Raw genomic sequence first — 21,858 nt, 5'->3', positions numbered from 1 at the left:
CGCGCGTGAGAAGGCCTAAAAGTGGCAGGCAAATCCCATGACATTCCATGTTATTCCTTATGGAGTAAGTATTTCCTAGCTACTGTTGTAAATTTTCTAAACTTTTAAAAAAGTTGTGATACTCACAAGGTCACTTGCCCAACATACCTGTTGGAAGAGCAAGCTTGTCCATGAAGGACTCTGAAATAAACAAGATATTGTGTGCAGATATAAAAGGATAGATACAATATTACAAGCACATTTACAACAACAAATATGAAATGTGGATTTATAGTTTGAGGAAAATTGGTCTCTTTGGGATTTAAAAATAATAGACCTCGCTGTCTAGGCTAGATAATGTTTAAAGGTTTGCTACATCATGGTCCCAAACTTGAGGGTCTCCCAGTGGACTTTTCAAAGAGCACAAATTTACTGTAATGTAGATTTTGCAATTTCTTACCTTCACTTGTAGTTGATGGAAAAACTTTTTGTATAATGTCTGTTAAAAAAATGAAAAATTACAGACTAGATCACGTATGTTGCCAGATGGTATAAATACAGAAATGTTCATCGTCCACAGGAAAACACTGGCATTTCTCGTGTATAGTGGTTAAAGGGGTTCTCCAGTTGTAAACTTAAGAAAGGCCATCAGTAGAAGATTGGAGAGGGTCTGCCGCCTTGTAGGTCAGCCGTTTGTCGGGGTGATTTGCTCATACACGTAGCAGATTTCTGCAGGAAGCAGACAGCTCCGTTCTCACTGTAGTGGTCAAGTTTGGTATTACAGGCAAAGTTCCTATTCACTTCAATGGGAACTTTGCCTGTAATACCAAGGCTGGCTATTGCAGTGAGAATAGAGCTGCCTGCTTCCTGCAGAAATCTGCTCATTTTCATGAACTCACTGGCCTGGTGAGCAGTTGCTTGGTGGGGATCTCAGGCAGTGGACATCTCCTGATCTCCTTTCATTGACCAATCCTGCAGATAGGCCATTAGTAGTTAACATATCGACAACACCTTTAACCTTGGGATTATTTGAAGTAAACACCCCAACCCACGCTGCATGCATTAGTACTGTTCGTAGCAGTGGATTACTACATGCAAGATTGTAACATGAATCTCTAGGGCTGGGTCCCAGTGTAGAGTTGGCCAAACTTGCTGATTTTGAATGGAATAGCATTGATCCATCTAATATGTATTAGATGCTCATCTGACACTTGTTTGGCAGATACTGAGGGGAAAAAAAAAATCGGGCATGTTGAATTCAGCATGGATGATCCTTAGTTCTCAAGGGACTTAAGTAGAGATGAGCGAACCAACTCGTTTCGAGTAATTACTCGATCGAGCACCTCGATTTTCGAGTACTTCCGTACTCGGGTGAAAAGATTCGGGGGGCACCGGGGGGAGGCGTGGCGGAGCGGGGGGGTAGCAGCGGGGAACAGGGGAGAGCCCTCTCTCTCTCCCCCCCACTCTCCGCTGCAACCCCCCACTCACCCATGGCGCCCCCCAAATCTTTTCGCCCGAGTACGGAAGTACTCGAAAATCGCGGCGCTCAGGCGAAAAAGGGGCATGGCCGAGTACGCTCGCTCATCTCTAGACTTAAGCAATCACCTGGAGTGTCTGCCAGTGGCTTTCTTCACTCAACCTATTGAAAACATGAACCGAGCATGCAAGTATATAAGGAGAATGACTGATAGTGTTATGGCCACCTTAAAATCAGTAACAGCGTCCCCACCATCGTGTCATGTGACTGCTACCTTTGCACCCCTGTTAAATATTATTTGTCTAATTTTCCACAAAATGCTTTATTCATTGTGGTAAAACTTACCACTGATCATATTTTTAATGGAATCAGAGCCTGCAGGTGCGCTGCCCCACACTCCTGAGGATAAAAGAAAATATGAATGGCATTGTACAGCAATAGTAAGCAGTGTTATATCAAACCATCTGATTTAGGCTGGTTTCACAGAACTAGATTTGAATTGCAGATTCCATGATCGTCGTCCGCATGGACCATGGTAAAATGTGGGCATTAAAAGGCATGCATTTTCAAATTTTTCTTCACACTCGCAGATATGAATTTCGTATTTCGCAAGTGGAAAAAAAGTCACAGCATGTTCTATTTTTTGTCAACTGAGGCGTCCAACCCGCAGCCCATAGACAATTCACATTGCGTACGGCTACTTGCATCATCGCTAAGTGACGGAGTGGAAAATAGAAACAAATAGGAAAAACTGTAGTGAGCATGACCGCCTGTAAGCCTCCGCAGTCATGCGCAATACAGAAAAGTGCCATACGCAGGGTTACCAACCAGCTCACAGCCGGAATCCCCTGTGTGCCCCCCACATCCGGAATCTGACCTGGTCGTGTGAGCCCGGCCTTATAATAATTATCAGTCTTGCACATATGCCAGAAATTTCTGGCCAACTGCAATAAGCAAGACATTCATATTTGAGCCTGGCAACTGAAAACTATGGTCTTTCTGCTTTGGAATTTTCACCTTTCCTTCTTTTCTAGCTTACCTTGGAGATAACAGAGGTCCCACTCTGGATGACTCTTCACTAATTTCCCTTCTTTGAATTGACTGCCGTACTGCTCAGTTTTGACAAATGCTTTGTATGCCGGAAATCCAGCCAGGTGTGGTGTGTACTCAAACCAGGCCCCTATGAGAAAATTCACAATTACCAGAATAGTCAATAAAGATATGAATTATATCTTGTACACCGGTTTTCTAATGTACAGAAGTCAGAGTTTTGGTGCACATGCCAAAATTGCAACTTTTCAGAGCTCTCTGTCATTTTTTCAAAAAGCCATAGAACTGTCACAAACTCCAATATAATGCAGGACTGTAGGGAATTCCCTGTGGTTACCTAGCGGACCTTTTAGCAGATGTAGAAAGTTAAAGTGTAGCTCCAAATTTATTATTTGCTTTAAATTTTAAAATTTTTACATTTTAACATTAGATATGAATGCTAAGAGCATGACATGGACTTGTACAAACATACTTAAAGGGGTTGTCCCGAGGCAGCAAGTGGGTCTATACACTTCTGTATGGCCATAATAATGCACTTTGTAATGTACATTGTGCATTAATTATGAGCCATACAGAAGTTATAAAAAGTTTTTTACTTACCTGCTCCGTTGCTAGCGTCCTCGTCTCCATGGTGCCGACTAATTTTTGGCCTCCGATGGCCAAATTAGCCGCGCTTGCGCAGTCCGGGTCTTCAGCAGTCTTCTATGGAGCCGCTCGTGCCAGAGAGCGGCTCCGTGTAGCTCCGCCCCGTCACGTGCCGATTCCAGCCAATCAGGAGGCTGGAATCGGCAGTGGACCGCACAGAAGAGCTGCGGTCCACGGAGGCAGAGGATCCCGGCGGCCATCTTCACAGGTAAGTATAGAAGTCACCGGAGCGCGGGGATTAAGGTAAGCGCTCCGGTGAGCTTTCTGTACGTCCCTGCATCGGGGTTGTCTCGCGCCGAACGGGGGGGGGGTTGAAAAAAAAAAAAACCCGTTTCGGTGCGGGACAACCCCTTTAAGTCAGAAACTTATAGGGAAACTTCCATTGTTCTAATGTAGAAAGCATTTTTGAGTTTAGATCTCCATTAGGGCTTCTTCAGATAAGCGCGATTTAGTCCTGTTAAGCGATTAACAAGAGCCTGTATACAAGACTGAACTCTTTAGGTGTTTCACAGGAGGTAAAGCAAAGTGGAGCATCAATTTTAAAGTTTTTCTTGCAGATTTTTTAGTTTTAATCCAGTTTCAGACAAGTTCGGTTCAGTAAAACCTACGGTTGGGATGTGAAACATCTGTATTACGGACGCAGAAATGGACCCGTAATATGCTCATCTCAAACTGTCCTTAATTTTTTTTTCCGTAACAGAAAAGACGTTAGCAGATAAGCAAGAATTAATATATATCACCCATAATCTGCAGTTTAAAGAAATATCTCACGTGTGGCCCTAGTGTGTAACCTGGCTCAAACAAAAGCCTCAGAAATCAAGGAACACCTTGTGGATTTTGAGGCCTCACTGCTCCTGACTCTGTAGTAGATGCCCACACTATTCACCCAGCTCCCGGGTAGAATTATCATGTGATTTCTGTGGCCAGTTCCTGGCAGCAACGATCATGCGTGCTTGTCACATGATCACTCTACTTAGAAGTCAGTGGATGAACAGTGTGAGCCCGGACTGCATAGGCCTGGGAGCAGGAGAAGTAACATAGTTGAGTATAATTTTTTATTTTCACGCATTTTACCGAATTTCCAACTCTCCACCGGCCCACTGGGAATTTTGCCGATGGGTCTACTAGCCAGTCCGCCACTGCTGCCTGTGAGCTCCCTGATATCTGGTCAGTGTAGGGTTCAGTTTCTTGTTCAAAAAGAGCACAGACAAAATAACAGGGAGCCTAAACAACAGTCAATAAATCACTGCTCGTACTAACGAGTCAGGCTTACCTCCCATGATATTGCATACACTGCCATGACTTGCTGTTGTTTAGACCCTCAACAACCTCACACACACTGCTACTGGTTTCCTTTCCCTTACTCCAACACTTATTCACAGACAGTTGGTTTCTCTCCCCCACCTTTCCTTTTAGGCTGGCCTCACACAGGTGGATTTGTATTGTGGATTCTACGATCGGCATCTGCACGAATGATCCACCATAAAACACGGGCATTAGAAGGCATGCATTTTAGATTTTTCTTTCATACTTGCAGATACAGATTGCGTATTCTGCAAAAGGAAGAAAAATCGCAGCATGCTTTATTTTGCAGCGGAATCCACATGGACGGCCTCCATTGATGTTACAATCAATGGAGGCATCCAACATGTAGCCCACACACAATTAACATTGCGTATTGACGTTGGTTATGCGCTTAATTGCTAAGCGACAGTGCGGGAATTACAAATAAACAAAAAAAAACAAACTGTACTGTGGATGACTGCCTGCGAGCCTTCATGATCATCCACAGTACAGTTAATGGAGGTACGCAGGGTCACTGGCATCCATTGAATCTGGCTGGGCTCACAGCCAGAATCCGCTGTGGGCCCCCTGCATGTGGAATCCGATTCGCCTGTGTGAGCCTGGCCTTAATCTGACAATCTTTTATTAATATTTTCTATTTTTTAAACATTTACACACAACACCAAGAAAATGAACCTTGTACAAGTACAAACAGAACAGTACACAAACTACGCTGTACTACAAATTTTAGAAACCCATACAGAGACACCTAGTGGCATATAGAATCATAGTTAATGTATGACAGAGTTGGTCTTTCCAAATAATTCCAAACATTGGCATTCTAACCTCAAGTTTTCACACATGCTGCTGCTAATCCCTCTTGGACAAGCATTTAAAAGTCTGCAGCAAAAAGAGGGACTAGTCAGGGCCGTGCTTCGTCTCCTAAATCCTCTCATCCTCATGCAGAGGAAAGAGAGGAATATTGCAACCATCACTCCTCATTTGCTGCCTAGCGTGTGTGCTCAGGTGTACCAGCTGGCGCCACCTCCCCAGATGCGCCCAGAGCACATGCCCCATTTGCCCTCCCAGCTACTTCTCTGCTTAATGGATACAAATAAGTAAATGCTAAACTGTCTATTTGTCATGCAAGTTAGCTAACCATTTTGGGGATCTTACCTGGCTGATTTAAATGTAAAGATGCCTCTTCCACAGCAGAGTAGATGGGATAAGGATTTTCCCCACTCTCACAACACATTTGGTGATTGGATAATGATTTTTCATTTATCTACAGGTACAAAACAGGAGTATCAACACTTAAACTAACCATACACATTAGCAATCTGACTTATTTCTAAAGATCTCATATGTATGGGGACCTTCTAACCATTCCCCAATGGTAGATGTAGGGAGGAGGGAGGAGGGGGGGAAAGGACTAAGCATGTTGGATTTCAACATGCCCAATCCCTTGCTCTGCAGAAGGTAAAAGCACTGACAGATCTCCCATTAAAAAAAATATGCATGCTCGCCAGAGTCTGCATGTCTATGGTGGAGTTGTGGTGAATTGGCTGACAGTTATTGTATGTATATGGATAACTTTTGGCCATATTCACAAAGGAAATCAGTGTGGTACATAACTGGTATTCTCCATCCAAAATAATGCAGTAGCCAGTTGTTACATTTTTTTCAAGATCTAATTAGAAATTTCCATTCCAGGAAAGACTAGATATTAAAGCAAAAAACAAACAAAAACATGGCACCCCATAGCACAGTAACACCTATGGTAAAGGCATAGGCAAAGCTAATGGAAAGCTGCTAATCTGTTGGAGTTGCACAACATATTTAAGACTCTGGGAAATGTAAATGGAGGTGTATCCGCTACTGCTCACTGAATTCATGAATGGGTGAGTGAGGGCTGCCTCTGATTGGTCAGGCTGTGACCAATCAGAGGCATCTTATTCAGCAGGCGGGGATTTTAAATCCCCGGCTGCTGAATACTACTCACAGCTGTTCAGAGCAGTTCAGGAGAACTGCAGCCTGCCGCGCTGAACTCCGTCTGCCGGCACCAGGTGAGTATATATATATTTTTTATTTTTACACATTTCTGGATGAATTGCAGGGAAGGGCTTATATATTTAACCCCTTTCCGACAATTCATCCCGCGATCGCCGGCAGCCCATTGCATTCAGTGGAGTCGGCTGTATTGACGGCTCCATTGAATTCAATGGGCTAACATCGTTCTTCTCTGCCACAGCTGTTACAGCTGTGGCAGAGGAGAACGATCGTTATGCTGACAGTGCGGGGGGGGGGGGGGGGGTGTCTCACTCTTGCCGCTATTGTGGCTTAATAGTGGGACCTGTGAACTTGAGATGCAGCCCAACATGTAGCCCCTCGCCTGCCCTATCCGTTGCTGTGTCGTTCCCATCATTTTCTTGAATTGCCAAGATTTTCACACATGAAAACCTTAGCGAGCATCAGCGAAATACAAAAATGTTCCGGTCGCCCATTGACTTCAATGGGGTTCGTTATTCGAAACGAACACCCGAACATCGCGGGAAGTTCGTTTCGAATAACGCGAACCCAAACATTTTGGTGTTCGCTCATCTTTAATAATTATACATTTTAGTGTATTACACTTTTATTGTTTTACACCTTTTTCTGCAATAAGTAATTTTAATTGTAGTAGTAACTGTTAAAATGTAGTTATATATATATTAACACAATTTTTCTCCAAATTTATCTTTTTGCCATATTAGGTGCAAATACAATAAGATCACAGTTCCAGGTCAAGTTAAAGGCCAGCAGCATGAGTTTTTAAAAACTTCATACTTAGCTGTTATTCCTGTTTTTATGTGGCCTGATGAAGGTTTTATATCAACATGCATATCCATTCTCGTCAATAAAATTGCATCTTCTATCCCTGACTGGATATTATGTCAACAGCGCCCCCCACCTCACTTTTCTCTATCTATAATTGGCATTCTAGAATAGATTCCCTATGTGTTTTGAACCCCTTCTGTATTTTAAAGAAACAATGTGCATCAATATCCCACTAAAAAAAGGAAAACATGTTTGTAGATACTAGTGTTGAGCAAACTTTTTAATTTGGTTGGTTCACTGAATTTTGTCAAAAAGTTTGGTCCAAATTATGTCAAACTGAACCAGAATTTCACCCAAACCCCTAAAACTGGTGCATAATACTGTCTAAGAACCATGAAATTATTCCTCCTCCAGTAGCTCAATGGTTAACACTATTGCCTTACAGTGCTGGGGTTCTAGTTTCCTAGGTTCAAATCCAATCAAGGAAAACATCTGCTTGGTTAGATTTGAACCTAGGACCCCAGCACTGTAAACCTTCTGGAAAAGAGGAAGAAACCCAAAATACATGCAGATGTCATGCTTGGTCAGATTTGAATCTAGGACCCCTGCATTGCACGTCAACAGCGCTAACTACTGTTGCCGTCATGCTTCTTCTGCCTTCTTCCAGAGAACGTGAAGAAGATCTTATCTTTCCCCTTCTCTTTTTTTCTCCTCCAGAGGTAGAAAGGATGGTGGCTCAGTGGTTGGTACTGCACCTTGTGGTGCTGGGGTCCTAGGTTCAAATCTGAGCATGGAAAACATCTGCATGGAGTTTGAGTTTCGTGTTTCACCTTCTCCGCCTACTCCTCCTCAAAGGGAGGAAGAAGGCGGCAGAAGTAGGATGTTGGCTCAGTTAGCACTGTTGGCTTGCAGCACTGGGGTCCTAAGTTCAAGTCTGACCAAGCAGATGCTGTTCTTGATCACATTTGAACCTAGGAAACTAGACACCTGGCACTGCAAGGCAATGGTGCTAACCACTGAGCTACATTTATAAGAGGAAGAGGAAATTTTAATGGTCCTGTCTGGGGTTCAGGTTCTCGCCAAACCAAACTTTTAGCAAAGTTTGACCGCAACAAGTTTTTGTTTTGCTCAACACTAGTAGATACAGTTATGGCTGTAATGTTATGTTTTTTTTTTCCTGGGAAATTATAATGTACGAGAACAGAAAACAGTTTATTTTACAATTATGTACAGGTAGGCCCAAAAAGCAACTTTCACACAGCAGTATTTGATATGTGTTTTTGCCTCTGTTTTTTCAACTTAAAACCAGGGGTGAGTCCAAGATAGGTAACAGGTGCAAATCTTTCTATTATATTTCTATAGTGGTCCTATTTGTTAACACTCTTTACAATAATACAATCGTGCACAGATAAACTCTGAGAGCATGTTCCCATCCATCAGATTTGGGGCAGATCAACATGAGCAGCCAGTAAACCTCTGTTCTCTCAATAGATGTGAATGTTAAGGTACCCAGAAAGATGTATCTGGTATTCAAAGTTGTCCAATTACTTCTGGGGCACTATGGATTGTGTAGAGGGGTGCAAAACATAGGGAGGTTGATAGAAAAGCAAGGAACCAAAGATTTCTGCGTGTCAATTTCTGCAGAAACAAATTGCAGCTGGGAAGAGTCATTGTGATGGTCCAGGCGCGAGAAGAAACCGTAGAGAGAACATCACCTTTGATTACTTGGGGTAAATGCACTGTAATCAATGCCACTATGTGGAGAGCTGATAACTGGCTTATTTAGGGATATACTATTACTATGAATGGGTCACTAGTAGGCACTACTACTGTGAGAGGATACAAAGGACGGGGATTAGCGTAAAAGGGGTGATTCCTAAACATTCGCTGCAGCAAGCGTGAGATTACTACTGTGCCATCGGTCACCATGGAGTGTGGGGACCATCATAATTGGCCGCTCTATACTGTGGGCAACTTTCATCTGTCCGTGACTGCAACAACCCCTCACCACCGTCCCCATTCCCTGGATATTACAATAAAAGTCTTCAGCTAGAATCTCGCTTTAAGTAACTTTCATCTGTCCGTGACTGCAACAACCCCTCACCACCGTCCCCATTCCCTGGATATTACAATAAAAGTCTTCAGCTAGAATCTCGCTTTAAGTTCTTATTGCCGTGCTTAATAATAATTCTCACCATCTATACTGATATATTTATGTCCACGTTAATGAAAGGGACTCATTCACTGTGTATAGCATGTGTACAACACAATACAGTAGACTGTAGGGTCAGTTACTTACATCATTAATGACTGCGTACGTAAACACATAAGCCCAAAAATTGGTCAGTGAATAATCTTCTTTATTAAAAGTCTGTTTTAGCTTCTCCCACGTTTTGTTCCAGTTTCTTGCCTGGTTTATTAGATTATCACCTATTTGACTCTCCATCTCTTCCATGCACGAAGACCACTTTTCATTATTATAAAGGGATGACATACACCTGAATATAAAGTAAAATTGTAATGCATTCTATTCTATTGCATTTTGTAAATGTAAATGTCAATCATTTTTTGCATAATAGTGATTCAAACAGATACACTATTGTCTTCTGTACACTGGCGTAGCAATAGGGGTCATATGGGTCACAATTGCAACCCAGCTCATAAGGCTCGTGGGACTCCCAAGGCCCACTTCACCATTTATATTGCTTTGAGGCTCTCTTGCGCCCTCCATCTGGCCGAACGATTAGTGCACAGTTACATCTGTTTCACACACAGCAGCGCTGTGGGGGTTCTGTTATACCATATAATCATTGGGGCTCTATTTATAGGGGTGAAGGTGGATCTATTAGCTTAAAGGGGAACATGGGGCCTCTAGCATTAAAGCAAAACAGATGGGCTCTATTACTCTACAGGGGCACAAGGGGGCTCTTACTTTATAGAGATATTCCACAACTTTTTCCTATTTTTGCTAATGATGACCGATGGGGACTCACCAATCAATCGATTCCTGATGCCGCTGTTGCTATGGTCAGGCAAGAAAGCAGAAAGTACTGCCCACAGTGCAGCACCTTGTGTTGGTACTGCAGCGTAGTTCGTATTGAATTCATTGGGAACTGCGCCTGCAATACCAGCCTGGGGTGTTGCATTGTGGTCAGCACTTTCTACTTCCTGACTGCAATGACAGCAGACCTGGGAATCAGCTGATTGGTGGGGATCCAAGCCACCATCAATAGGAAAAATAAAATAGAAATCCTGGTCTACCCCTTTAACCCCTTAGTGACGGCCCCATAGTGCTTTTTCACGTCATGCCATTGCAGGACATGTATGGAGGGAGATAGCGCTACTATCTCCCTCCGTACAGCGCGGGCATCAGCTGTTTATTACAGCTGACATCCGCGGGCAATAGCTGCAATCGGCTGCTCGGCCGATTGCGGCTATTAGCCCTTTAAATGCAGCTGTCAATTCTGACAGTGGCATTTATATCCCCCGACCGATGTTCAGGGGTCCCGTACAGCACCCCCGTGGTGAGATCGGGGGAGCCGTGCAGGTGTCATGGCAGCCGGGGAACTTCTGAAAGTTTTACTAATTATTATAAAAAAAAAAGTAATAAAAGTTCAACCCCCCCCCCCCCCCGTTTGCCATATTTGCAATAAAAAATCTAAATAGTAAAGCAAAAATACATATTTGGTATTGCTGCGTCTGTAAACGTCCGATCTATCAAAGTAATGCATTATTTACAATGCATGGCAAAGGTTATCCGAAAAAAAAAAAATAAAGAATACCAGAAATGCGCTTTTTTAGTCACCCCATCTCCAAGAAAAAATGTAATAAAAAGCGATCAAAAAGTCTTTTGTATTCAAAAATACCAACAGAGACAACAGGACGTACCAGACAAAATGAGCCCTCACACAACTATTTCAACAGAAAAATAAAAAAGTTATTGTGCGCAGAAGATTATTTAAAAAAATTAAATATCTTAAAAGAAATATATAAGTACTACAGCAAAAAAAAAATACTATACAAGTTTGGTATCGTAGTAATCATACTGACCCATAGAATAAAGTTATCGGGTCATTTTTGTGGCAATTTGTGTGCCGTAGAAACAGGACGCACCGAAAAATGGTAGAATGTCGTTTTATTTCCATTTCTCTCCACTTAGAATTTGTAAAAAGATTTTCAGTACATTATATGGCACAATAAATAGTACCATTTAAAAATACAACTCGTCCCGCAAAAAACAAGCCCTCATACAACTAGATCAATGAATTCATAAAGGAGATACGATTTTTTGAAAGTGAGGAGGAAAAAACGAAAATGGAAAAAAGCAAAGAAGCTCCATCACAAAGGTGTTAAAGAGAGGCTGTATTACTTTAAAAGGACACAGGGAGCTCTATTTATAGGGGCACAGGGTCAAAGTTAAATAAAGAAAAACATCCTGCCTCCCATACATAAAAATAAAAAAAAATTGCATACTCGCTTCTCCCAGCTCCCCAGAGCGCTACATACTCAGGTCTCCAGTATGACAATATATTGACAGTCTACAGTCAGCCTGTGTACAGGACATTACAGGCTGCTGCAGCCAATCATAGACCTCAGTTTTCAAGAGCTGACATCTGTGATTGGCTGCAGCAGCTTGTGACGTCCCGTAAAAAATTCTGTTGAAGAGAATGGAGCTGCTGGGGGCAGCTGGGAGAGGTGAGTATATGATTGCTTTGTATTCTTATACATAGAGAGCAGGAAGTAAGAAAATAATAATAATAACACGCTATTACTTTGTGAGCATGGAGGGAGGGATATTACTACTTTGCAAATAATAATTTCTATCTAGGACATATAGAAGTGTTATTACAGTGGGAGGGTGTGAAGCAGGTATTATTTCTTGTAGTGGTCAATATGGGTGAGTGGCGCACACACATTGTGGTGGAATGCATGAGCTGGAGATGTCATTAAGGACAGAAAGGGGTGAATTTTCAGGTGACCGCAGACAAAGGTGTACCGCCCATCAGATGGTTCGGGGTTCATTTGCATATGGTGCACCAACACTATTAAGAAGGGATATCTGATAAAGGTTTCTATGTATCATAACAGTGCACATACAACTGTGTAATCTGTTCGTATCACTAAATTTAGGTGACTTCCTTTAAGGATACGTTCACATGCAGTGAATTTTCCAAAATCTCCTGCAGATTTTGGTACTGATCTGCGTCAAAATCTGCACGAAAATCCACATCTAACAAGCAGAATTTGACGTGGATTTCACCCCTGACCCTCATAACCATGATCAGGTAATTCTTCAGTTCTTGCTAAAATACATTATTACTAGATAAAATATTCTAAAAAAAAGCTGTACATCAAGTCAGACAGAAAATGATGTTAAATACTTTTGTGTTAAAAAACACAAACATTACAGGATTCCTTATCTCATAGGCACTTTTCACATGCGTTCTGAAACAAGCAAGCAAAAAACACACATATGAAGAAGCCCTAACTCTTTTCTCTTAACACAAAAGTATTTGGCATCAGTTGAATATGAAAAGGATTTACCAGGTTGATCCAGAGGTGCTACAAATATATGTAATAGTATCGAGAACATCCATTTTTGCAAGTTCAGTAAGGGCGCCAAGAAGAGCAACCATGGCACGAACTCCACCACCAGATCCCAAAAGTGCGATTACGGGAGGCTCTTCATCCTACATCAAAAACAGAAATGGCACAAAAAAGAGAACACAAAAATATTGTTGGTTTATGAGTAGAGATGAGCGAGCACCCAAATGCTCGGGTCTGCGTTATTCGAGTCAAGCTTTTCGTAAAATTCGAGAGCTCTACTCGAGTAACAAACCCCATTGACTACAATGGGAGACTCAAGCATTTTTGTATGTTAGATGCCGGGTCCCGAGTTTTTTTTTTTTTCTTGGTTCGGGTGTTCTTGTTTTGTCTGCCTGCCAGACAAAAAATTTGCCATTGACGCGCGCTGCATCGCGGCGGGGAGGGGCCAAAACAGGCACGTCACAGTGGGGAGCAGCCAACAACTGGGGCGCAGTAGAACACGGCGTGATGCTCGTTCAAGTAGCAAGCACCATCGAGTACGCTAATACTCGAACGAACATCAAGCTCAGCAGAGTGTGTTCGCTCAACTCTATTTATGAGTTTATAGTATTTGTCTATTTACAATAGCAAAGTCCACTAATGATATCAATCAACATAACATCATGAAAAAGCTGGAGTTCACTTAGGAAAAGTCTACAATAAAAAAGGACTTCAAGTTAGGACGTCGATTAGTTGCTGAAAAAACACATTTACCTCTTGGATATTAATATTTAACTTTTGAAGAGCTTCTCGCACTTTTTTCTGCCTAGCTTTAATGGATAACAATTCCCCTTCCGACTTCATGGAAGCATCAGAAACTTGTGTAGTGCTAAAAAGAAGTGTAAAGAAAATCTGGATGGAATAGCACAATAATAAAGTTGCTATTAGTGAACCGACATACAATGCCACACATGTTAATAGCCATTTCCAATTCTGGAATCAAAACAGATGAACTCTGAAAGGGAAATATGAATTCTCAAGCACCATGCTTGCTTTTTCTCTAGCATCAGATTAGGCTTTATTCACATTGGCGTATATCAGCCGGCCGATATACGCTGCCATCTGATGCATTGGTTTACAATGCATCAGTTCAGATAAGCATATTCTGTGGCGTAAAAGCGTCCGGCCGGCATACAATGCACATTTCGGCTGGGCGCTTTTACGACAGCCAGGAAAGATAGTTCCGGAATACGTTGGCCGCTGCCATAGACTCCTATGGGAGCCTATGGTAGCTGCCAGAGAAGGGAGTTGTGAGGGGTTGCCCCGTGATGTTTCTTCATAAATACCCAGATCCCGTAACTATACGTCCTATAGAGGGAAGGGGTTAAACATTAAGAAAAAAAGAATGCAATGATTTGGAAGTCTTAAACAACCATATTTAGCGCGATTATCTGAGGCATTGGATTCTGATGCATTCATTCACATGGGCAAATTTTGCGGCACGTAAAAACGTTGCACCAGAAAAAAAATAGCACATACGCGACCAAAATCGTCGACTGCAATTATACAGTGACGAATAAGGTCTGGATCTATCTTTCCACCGATATACGCTGGCGGCTCCCATAGACTCCTATGGGAGATGGACAAATAGGGAGGGGGAGGCAGTTTAGTAGCGTTCAAAGCAGGGAAAAGCTTACAGGTGCATTTGAAGTCATTCCAAGGATGTATGCCGAGCGAGGGATTTCCAGGCCTGACCATGTGAATGCACGAGACAATGATAATTACGCTCGGGACTTGATCACGTAATTTGTTCATTCACACAATTTAATGGCGCATGCGGGTAACTGAACTGCAAAAATGCATATGCTCGTGTTAAGGAGATCTCAATGTGACTGCTGGGAAATTAAATCACTAGAACAAATTCTTAGCTTCAAACTGCATAGATGAGATCATTTATGGCACATGCAAAGACATCATAATCATCAGGCAAAGGTACAGGCATTTAATACAATGTATGTCTGCCTTTCTTCTGTAAACCATAGTAAGTGGTTCTCAGAAGCACCATAGTGGGGTTCCTCAAACACGACCTCGCCAAACCAGGAAGTCAGACATTCTATCTTCCATCCAACATTAGAAAAAACACAAATGATCATTGCCTCCTGGGGGTTTATAGGAGTCTGATTGCTAATTAAGACTAAATATCTATTATCTTCTGCCCAATAGGGGACAAATAAAACTTAAGCCATTTGCTTTGTGCTGCCCGAGGACCCCCAGGAAACATGAATTTCTGTTGATAAAATTTTCTTTACCTTAAACGGATTCTGTCATCAGATTGATGCTGCCCGAACCACGGACAGCATGAACTCAAGAAAGAAATGCCTATTGCCCCGTGACTGTTTAAGTCTGAAACACTGCGGCATTTCACATTAAATTCATTTTGAAACTTGACATGGAGCTCAGCTCCGGGTCATGGGGTGGGTCACGCAGCATGAAGACTGACAGCTCTTTCCCTATACACAAGCAGGAAATGAGATGTCAGTCTTAATACAGCAGTCATGGAGAGGCTGTCGTAGCCGTCATCCATGACACGTAGCTCAGTTCCAGGTCAAACGTCAAGGTATATTCATTCTGAAACGCCGCAGTGTGGTTCGGGCAGCATCAATCTGATAACAGAATCCCTTTAAGGGGGTCATAGTTGTGCTGTGTTGCCAATGACAATTGATAACATAAATATAGTTTATTAAATATTTTTTTAACAGATTATAGTATTGCCTAATATTGAATGTAAGTTATAGAATACTTACGTTGAAGGATCACAATCATGACAGATAATGTCAATTTTTTTCTGTGGAAAAATAAGTGACAAACTTACTTTTTAAAGTAGCTGTAGCTATATTATATACATTAAGACACTGGGGCTCATGTATAGAAATTATAGGTTGCAGTAAATTCTGTGATTCCATCTTTAAAATAGGGTATATATAGTGCCATGTACATAAATTAGTATGGTATATATGTGTTCTACTGACAAACAAAACAATTGGGAAACATAAGCAGAAACCAGGTTCTGCAGGTACTATTGCTAGGTTTTTCATTCAGTGGCTGTCATATAGCTTGGAGCTACATCACACCACTAGGAGTGAACTTGACCTCCAGTGATTTGCTTGTGATGTTAGTGAAGGGGAATTGAAAGACAATGAGGACCCTTAACGTGGGTTGTAAGCTTCTGTTTTCTGGACCAAATATTAGCAAATACCTTGTATTAATTGGCAGGAAGTAGTCTGACTTTAAAATATTAATGGTGTCTGAATGCAGGTACGTTGTGTGATTCTCTTATAAGGTGCAGGACAGCTTGATGGATCTAATAGTATGGGCATCACTAATAGACTATTAGCATGTTCTACGCATATTTGTGTGACTGAGTCCTGTGGTATGCCTTATCTAAGTTCAAGTATAATGCTGAGCATCAACCTACCCCACTCCCAATATGTGGTAGGTATGTGAATGGTTAAAGATCAGTATTTTTGCACCCACACTACCTACCCCATATAACATTTTAGTTGACATCCAATTTTTCAGACATAAGCAATGAAAAAAATAGCTTAATGGAGTTTCCAATAAGACTATATTCACACCTGCATGGGAGACTCTATTAAGGATAGTCTTTGACAGGAGAAACAATGCTGCATGAAACTCTATTTTTCCATCATTGTTTCCAATGTGTGGGGAATTGGAGGGGGGAGAGCAGAGAATGGGAAGTAAGACCAGCTATTAGTTTTATATCGCCTTCGATTCTGGTCTAACATGAGAACAGGCAACTCGCAATTATTCCAACCTAGGTCTCCCCCGTTAGGACCTAGAAGTATTTAATATACATGTGACATGCACAAAATGCCTCACGAACTCAAGCAACTAATTCCAGTAGACATGTCTACATTGTAGAAACTCAAAGCACACCACTTTTTCTTATGCGTAAGGCCACCTGCAGACAGGCAGGTCAAATCCGGCTGCGAGGATTCTTGCCGCGGGACCCGACCCGAGCGCCTGCAGAGAGCGGCGCGTATTCACCCGCGTCTGCGGCTCCGGCTGTTTGATGTGCCGGCTTGCTGGGCAGCCGGCGCATGTGCAGACCGGAGCCGGCGGCCGGGCAGTGACGTTTCTGTGCGGGGTTCTGCAAGCCCCGCACAGAAATAGAGCATGCTGCGATTTGTTTGCCGCTAGCGCAATCCTCTGGCAGCTTCCAAGGGCGGAAATTCCGCGGGAAATCCTGCCGCTGAATTTCCGCCCGTCTGCAGGCAGCCTTACAGAATGTATCCAACATCATAAAATATTGCTAAAAAGTCCAAATGTCATAGTCTAATCTAAATAAAATGATCACTTACCTCAGTGCTGTCCATTGGAGTATCAATTGGTGCCAGTTTAGACTTAATAGTAAACAGTGAAGATGCTTATTAAAGGACTAAAACAAAAGAAAAAAGACACTAAAATTGGGTCCAAGTGATATAGGAAAAATCCTGAAGAGAACAAGTGAGAGGCATTACCCAGACTAATGAATAAAGGTTACCTGGTCTGTATGATAATGCTGAACTGCTTGCCTTTATCTTTTATATTATTCATTAGCTAATGACAGAGGCAATCATTTTTACAAGCCTATTGCAGAGGATTACTACCACACCCTCCCTGTGTTGGCTTTTATGTTATGAGCATATTATTCTTTCATGTCAAAGCCTGTGATAAAATAAATTCTACTTATAACCTCTGAAGGACGATTGGAAGGAAAGGAGACAAACCTAGATTTGTAATGAGCTTCATGTTAGATACTAATGTATATGTTATATTGCTAAAATCCACTGATACTAGTGATGTGATATTCTTCACTGTATGGGCTCACACAACCGTGATTTCGGCGCGTATTACGCATGTGTCAAATGGCTGCGTGACACATGGTAAATGGAGTACATGAAAGTACATTGACATTACCTTTTAAACACTGCGTGTTGATACGCACATAAAAAAAGATGTCAGTATGCTCTAATTCTCTGCATAACATACAGCGTGAGCCCTACTCTTTTCTATAGGCAGCGTACGCAATGCTGCCCATATACAATATATTGCCTACGGGTGGCTATTCACACGCAACTCCGCTATGAAACAGAGCAGGGAATGGAAAAAAAGACAAAAGTCACACTGCACATGACAGTGTGTAAGAGAACTGTGGTCAAGTGCAGTGCACTCGCTGCCAATACACGGCGGTAGCGGGCTCACATAGATCCGGAAAACGCTGTGTAATGCACGCAATGTTTTAACCCACACGGTCGTGTGAATAAGCCCTTACTGGTCTGGATTTTATTGTATAGTATGAAGGGTAATATCTTCTTATCCACATGAGCACATCCACAATGGGAATTGGCTACGAGAAAGTCCTTCCCCACATTTGCAGTGTACATTTCCAGGCACACAAGCAAAATTACCAAAGTTCTACATATTTTCACAATTCTGCGAATGTAGCCAGCATACTCATAAAATACTGATGAAAAACTCACCTGTGTGAAGGAGCCAAAACACTCTTCTCCTTGTGTATTTTCACACCTCCCATAGAGTCCTAGTTTTTTACGTGCATGAAATGCGTGCGCAGAATACGTTTATAAGAATGAGCCTATTGGAATCAATGGGTTCTATTCTGTGAGTTTAGCACGTGCAGATCTTGGGAGCATAAATACCTGCGCAAATACAGTCATGTGAAGAAGCCCTAAGTAGTGGATATTTTATATTGTGGATATATCAGGGATGACGGTTTCTATGCTGAGCTGAACTCAGCGTTGGACGAAAAGTGGACGGTAAGTGCATGATGGGCACACATTTACACGCAACGGTTATTGCTCAGAAGCCATCACTTGGACGAATTTTGAGTGATAATCGTTGCGTGTAAATCAGCCTTAAGAGTTAATGCACAAGTCAGGAAATGCAATGCAACAAGTAAGCGAGAAACTGGGAAAGCACTCTGAAATAGAAATAGCACAGGGAAAGAAAACAAACAGCCAACAAAAAGTAATTTTACCTGATAGGGATCAAAAGTTCAAATGTGCCGATTTTGTATTCTGCACTGATAGCTGCAAACGAACCCCTACCACCCCCACTCCACAGAGGAGATTAGAGAAATCTCTTGCCCAGGATCTGTTTTGCCCAATGGAGGGAGAAAGACACTGCTCTTCGTTCAGTATAAAGTGTAAAATAGCATCTCGCAGGAGAGGGGCCTCCAACTGTGAAAGAAGTCACCAGATCAGGTAAAATTAATAGTTAAAGGAGATGTCCCGCGCCGAAACGGGTTTTTTTTTTTTTAAACCCCCCCCCCCGTTCGGCGCGAGACAACCCCGATGCAGGGGTTAAAAAAACCACCCGCACAGCGCTTACCTGAATCCCGGCGGTCCGGTGACTTCAATACTTACCGCTGAAGATGGCCGCCGGGATCTTCTACCTTCGTGGACCGCAGCTCTTCTGTGCGGTCCACTGCCGATTCCAGCCTCCTGATGGGCTGGAATCGGCACGTGACGGGGCGGAGCTACACGGAGCCGCTCTCTGGCACGAGCGGCTCCATAGAAGAAAGCTGAAGACCCGGACTGCGCAAGCGCGGCTAATTTGGCCATCGGAGGCCAAAAATTAGTCGGCTCCATGGAGACGAGGACGCCAGCAACGGAGCAGGTAAGTAAAAAACTTTTTATAACTTCTGTATGGCTCATAATTAATGCACAATGTACATTACAAAGTGCATTATTATGGCCATACAGAAGTGTATAGACCCACTTGCTGCCTCGGGACAACCCCTTTAAGAGTCGCATGCGACCACACCCATAACAGGACCTCAGACAGAGAATTGTCAGTGTAAGAATTGTGTTTAGTAAACTGTGCACTTCCAGTTGCTAAAGATCATATACCTGGACTTGTGTCAAGTTATTTCTGCCATCTTGATAAAAGTCCAAGTGAAGTGTTGGCGTCACCCGTGAGAAATACCAACATAAAGAAGAAGACCTGTGTACAGGTAACCGCTAAGTCCATGTTGCCTGGAGAGGCCTGTCAGGTCCTTGGCAAAACGTCCCTCTGGGGAGAAGTATGGTAGAGCCACCATGACACGTGCTATCTCTACCCCGCTATCTCCTCAGCTGTGGCCCTTGCGCCTTGGTCACTGCAGTACCTCCTCTCTGGCATCACGAACATGATAAAACCGCCTCTGTGCCGCAAACACGTGGCTGCGTTACTACACCAACTACAAGAGAATTCTAGATTGAAACATATGTTGAAAAATGTCTGTGATCAACGTAAATTCCCCTGGCCAACCTGCCGGCAGTTGTCAGTGCTCCGGTGGCACCTCCAAGTCCTACATTAGCTGCTGCGCCAGTGTTAGTTGTGCCTGCAGATGTCGCTGTAGTGCACCTGCTGTACCGCTGTGCCTAGTTTTTGCGCCATTAACCATGCCTTATTGTTTAGGGGCACCTTGGTGGCCAAAGTATAGTGGAGAGAAGTATACTTTACAGGAGTTCAGAGAAAAGATGGGGGCAGTATTCAGATTATATCCTCTAGCTATAGACCAAAAAGTGGAAATTCTGACAGGTCAGCTAGAAGGGGCTGCAGCGCGGGAAGTCAAAACATGGCTGCGTGATCCCAAACTCACAGTAGAATATATCTTTGACCGTTTGCAAAATATCTTTGATGTTCACACAATGTCTGAAATTAAAAATAGTATTTTTAATAAGAGGCAGAAATTTGGAGAATCACTAAGCGATTATGCTTTGTCGCTGCAAGAGGGCATGGAAGCCGTGATTTATGCAGACCCTAAAGAGGCCGATGGCGCTGATCAGGCGCTGAGGGTGTGAGAAGGTGAGACAGCCTCCAATATGTGTACATTGTTCTTGTTACTGTATATAGTCCTTTGCTGTGTGTTTTATTATTTGTCCACAAGAGGTCGCTGTTCTACAAAAAGATTATGGTCAAACTGTGAGCCTGGGTTCACACAGGGCGGATTTGTTGCTTATTTCCCGCGGTTGGCCGTTGCATATCCGCATTGCGGCCATTCCGTCGCGGTTGCAGTGCAATGCAGTGCGAATGTGTTTGGCCAAAATCCCGTTCTCACAGGGCGTAAAATTTTCCGCAGAGCCGCAGTGCGGATATGCAACTGCGCCGTGGTTTTGAAATATGCAGCATGTCCAATCTTTTGACGGTTCCGCAGCGTTTTTTTTTACATAGGGCCCCATGAACGCAGCTACAACCGCAATGAAAACCGCTATTGCTTGTTTTGCAGCGGTTTTCATTGCGGTTCCGCAGCAGATTGTTCGCATGAAAAAGAGGGGCAATAAAGTTTGTTTCCAGGAAGTGGTTCAGCGGCCATTTTAGCTGCTTGGCGCCATTTCAGCCAGGACTTGATGGAGACTGGAAGCAGGGAGCAGGAGCTCTGCCGGCAGAACCCCCCCACAGCGGCACCAGAGCCCCCCACAGCGGCACCACAAGAGCCCTCCACAGTGGCACCAGAGCCCTCCACAGCGGGCGTGACCAGAGGCCTCCACAGCCGGACCAGGGCCCTCCACAGCGGCACCACCAGAGCCCTCCACAGCGGCACCAGAGCCCTCCACAGCGGGCCCAGAGCCCTCCACAGCGGGCGGCACCAGAGCCTTCCACAGCGGGCCCAGAGCCTTCCACAGCGGGCCCAGAGCCCTCCACAGCGGCACCAGAGCCCTCCACAGCGGGCCCAGAGCCCTCCACAGCGGGCGGCACCAGAGCCTTCCACAGCGGGCCCAGAGCCTTCCACAGCGGGCCCAGAGCCCTCCACAGCGGCACCAGAGCCCTCCACAGCGGGCCCAGAGCCCTCCACAGCGGGCGGCACCAGAGCCTTCCACAGCGGGCCCAGAGCCCTCCACAGCGGGCGGCACCAGAGCCCTCCACAGCGGGCGGCACCAGAGCCCTCCACAGCGGGCCCAGAGCCCTCCACAGCGGGCGGCACCAGAGCCTTCCACAGCGGGCCCAGAGCCTTCCACAGCGGGCCCAGAGCCCTCCACAGCGGCACCAGAGCCCTCCACAGCGGGCCCAGAGCC

At 43.7% G+C, this 21,858-nt stretch overlaps 1 protein-coding gene across 2 annotated transcripts in view; it reads right to left on the bottom strand.

Annotated features, from left to right (window-relative positions):
- Window positions 1-21,858, bottom strand: part of PLA2G4C (phospholipase A2 group IVC) — a 57,381-nt gene that overhangs the window by 15,275 nt on the left and 20,248 nt on the right. For both annotated transcript variants that reach the window (XM_066603731.1, XM_066603732.1), the window contains exons 2-11: window positions 17,161-17,237; window positions 15,583-15,623; window positions 13,553-13,667; window positions 12,797-12,942; window positions 9,552-9,750; window positions 5,612-5,720; window positions 2,496-2,636; window positions 1,802-1,855; window positions 440-478; window positions 148-180 (exon numbers count right to left, since the gene is read on the bottom strand). In XM_066603731.1, coding sequence (XP_066459828.1) covers window positions 148-180; window positions 440-478; window positions 1,802-1,855; window positions 2,496-2,636; window positions 5,612-5,720; window positions 9,552-9,750; window positions 12,797-12,942; window positions 13,553-13,667; window positions 15,583-15,623; window positions 17,161-17,175 — 892 coding nt within the window. In that variant the 5' untranslated portion in view covers window positions 17,176-17,237. The remainder of the gene's footprint in view (window positions 1-147; window positions 181-439; window positions 479-1,801; window positions 1,856-2,495; window positions 2,637-5,611; window positions 5,721-9,551; window positions 9,751-12,796; window positions 12,943-13,552; window positions 13,668-15,582; window positions 15,624-17,160; window positions 17,238-21,858) is intronic.

The sequence above is a fragment of the Eleutherodactylus coqui genome, chromosome 5, assembly GCF_035609145.1.
Source record: "Eleutherodactylus coqui strain aEleCoq1 chromosome 5, aEleCoq1.hap1, whole genome shotgun sequence".
In the NCBI taxonomy this organism is placed as follows: Eukaryota; Metazoa; Chordata; class Amphibia; order Anura; family Eleutherodactylidae; genus Eleutherodactylus; species Eleutherodactylus coqui.
Note: the sequence above shows the minus strand (reverse complement) of the source record. Positions and strands in the feature narration are given on the sequence as shown.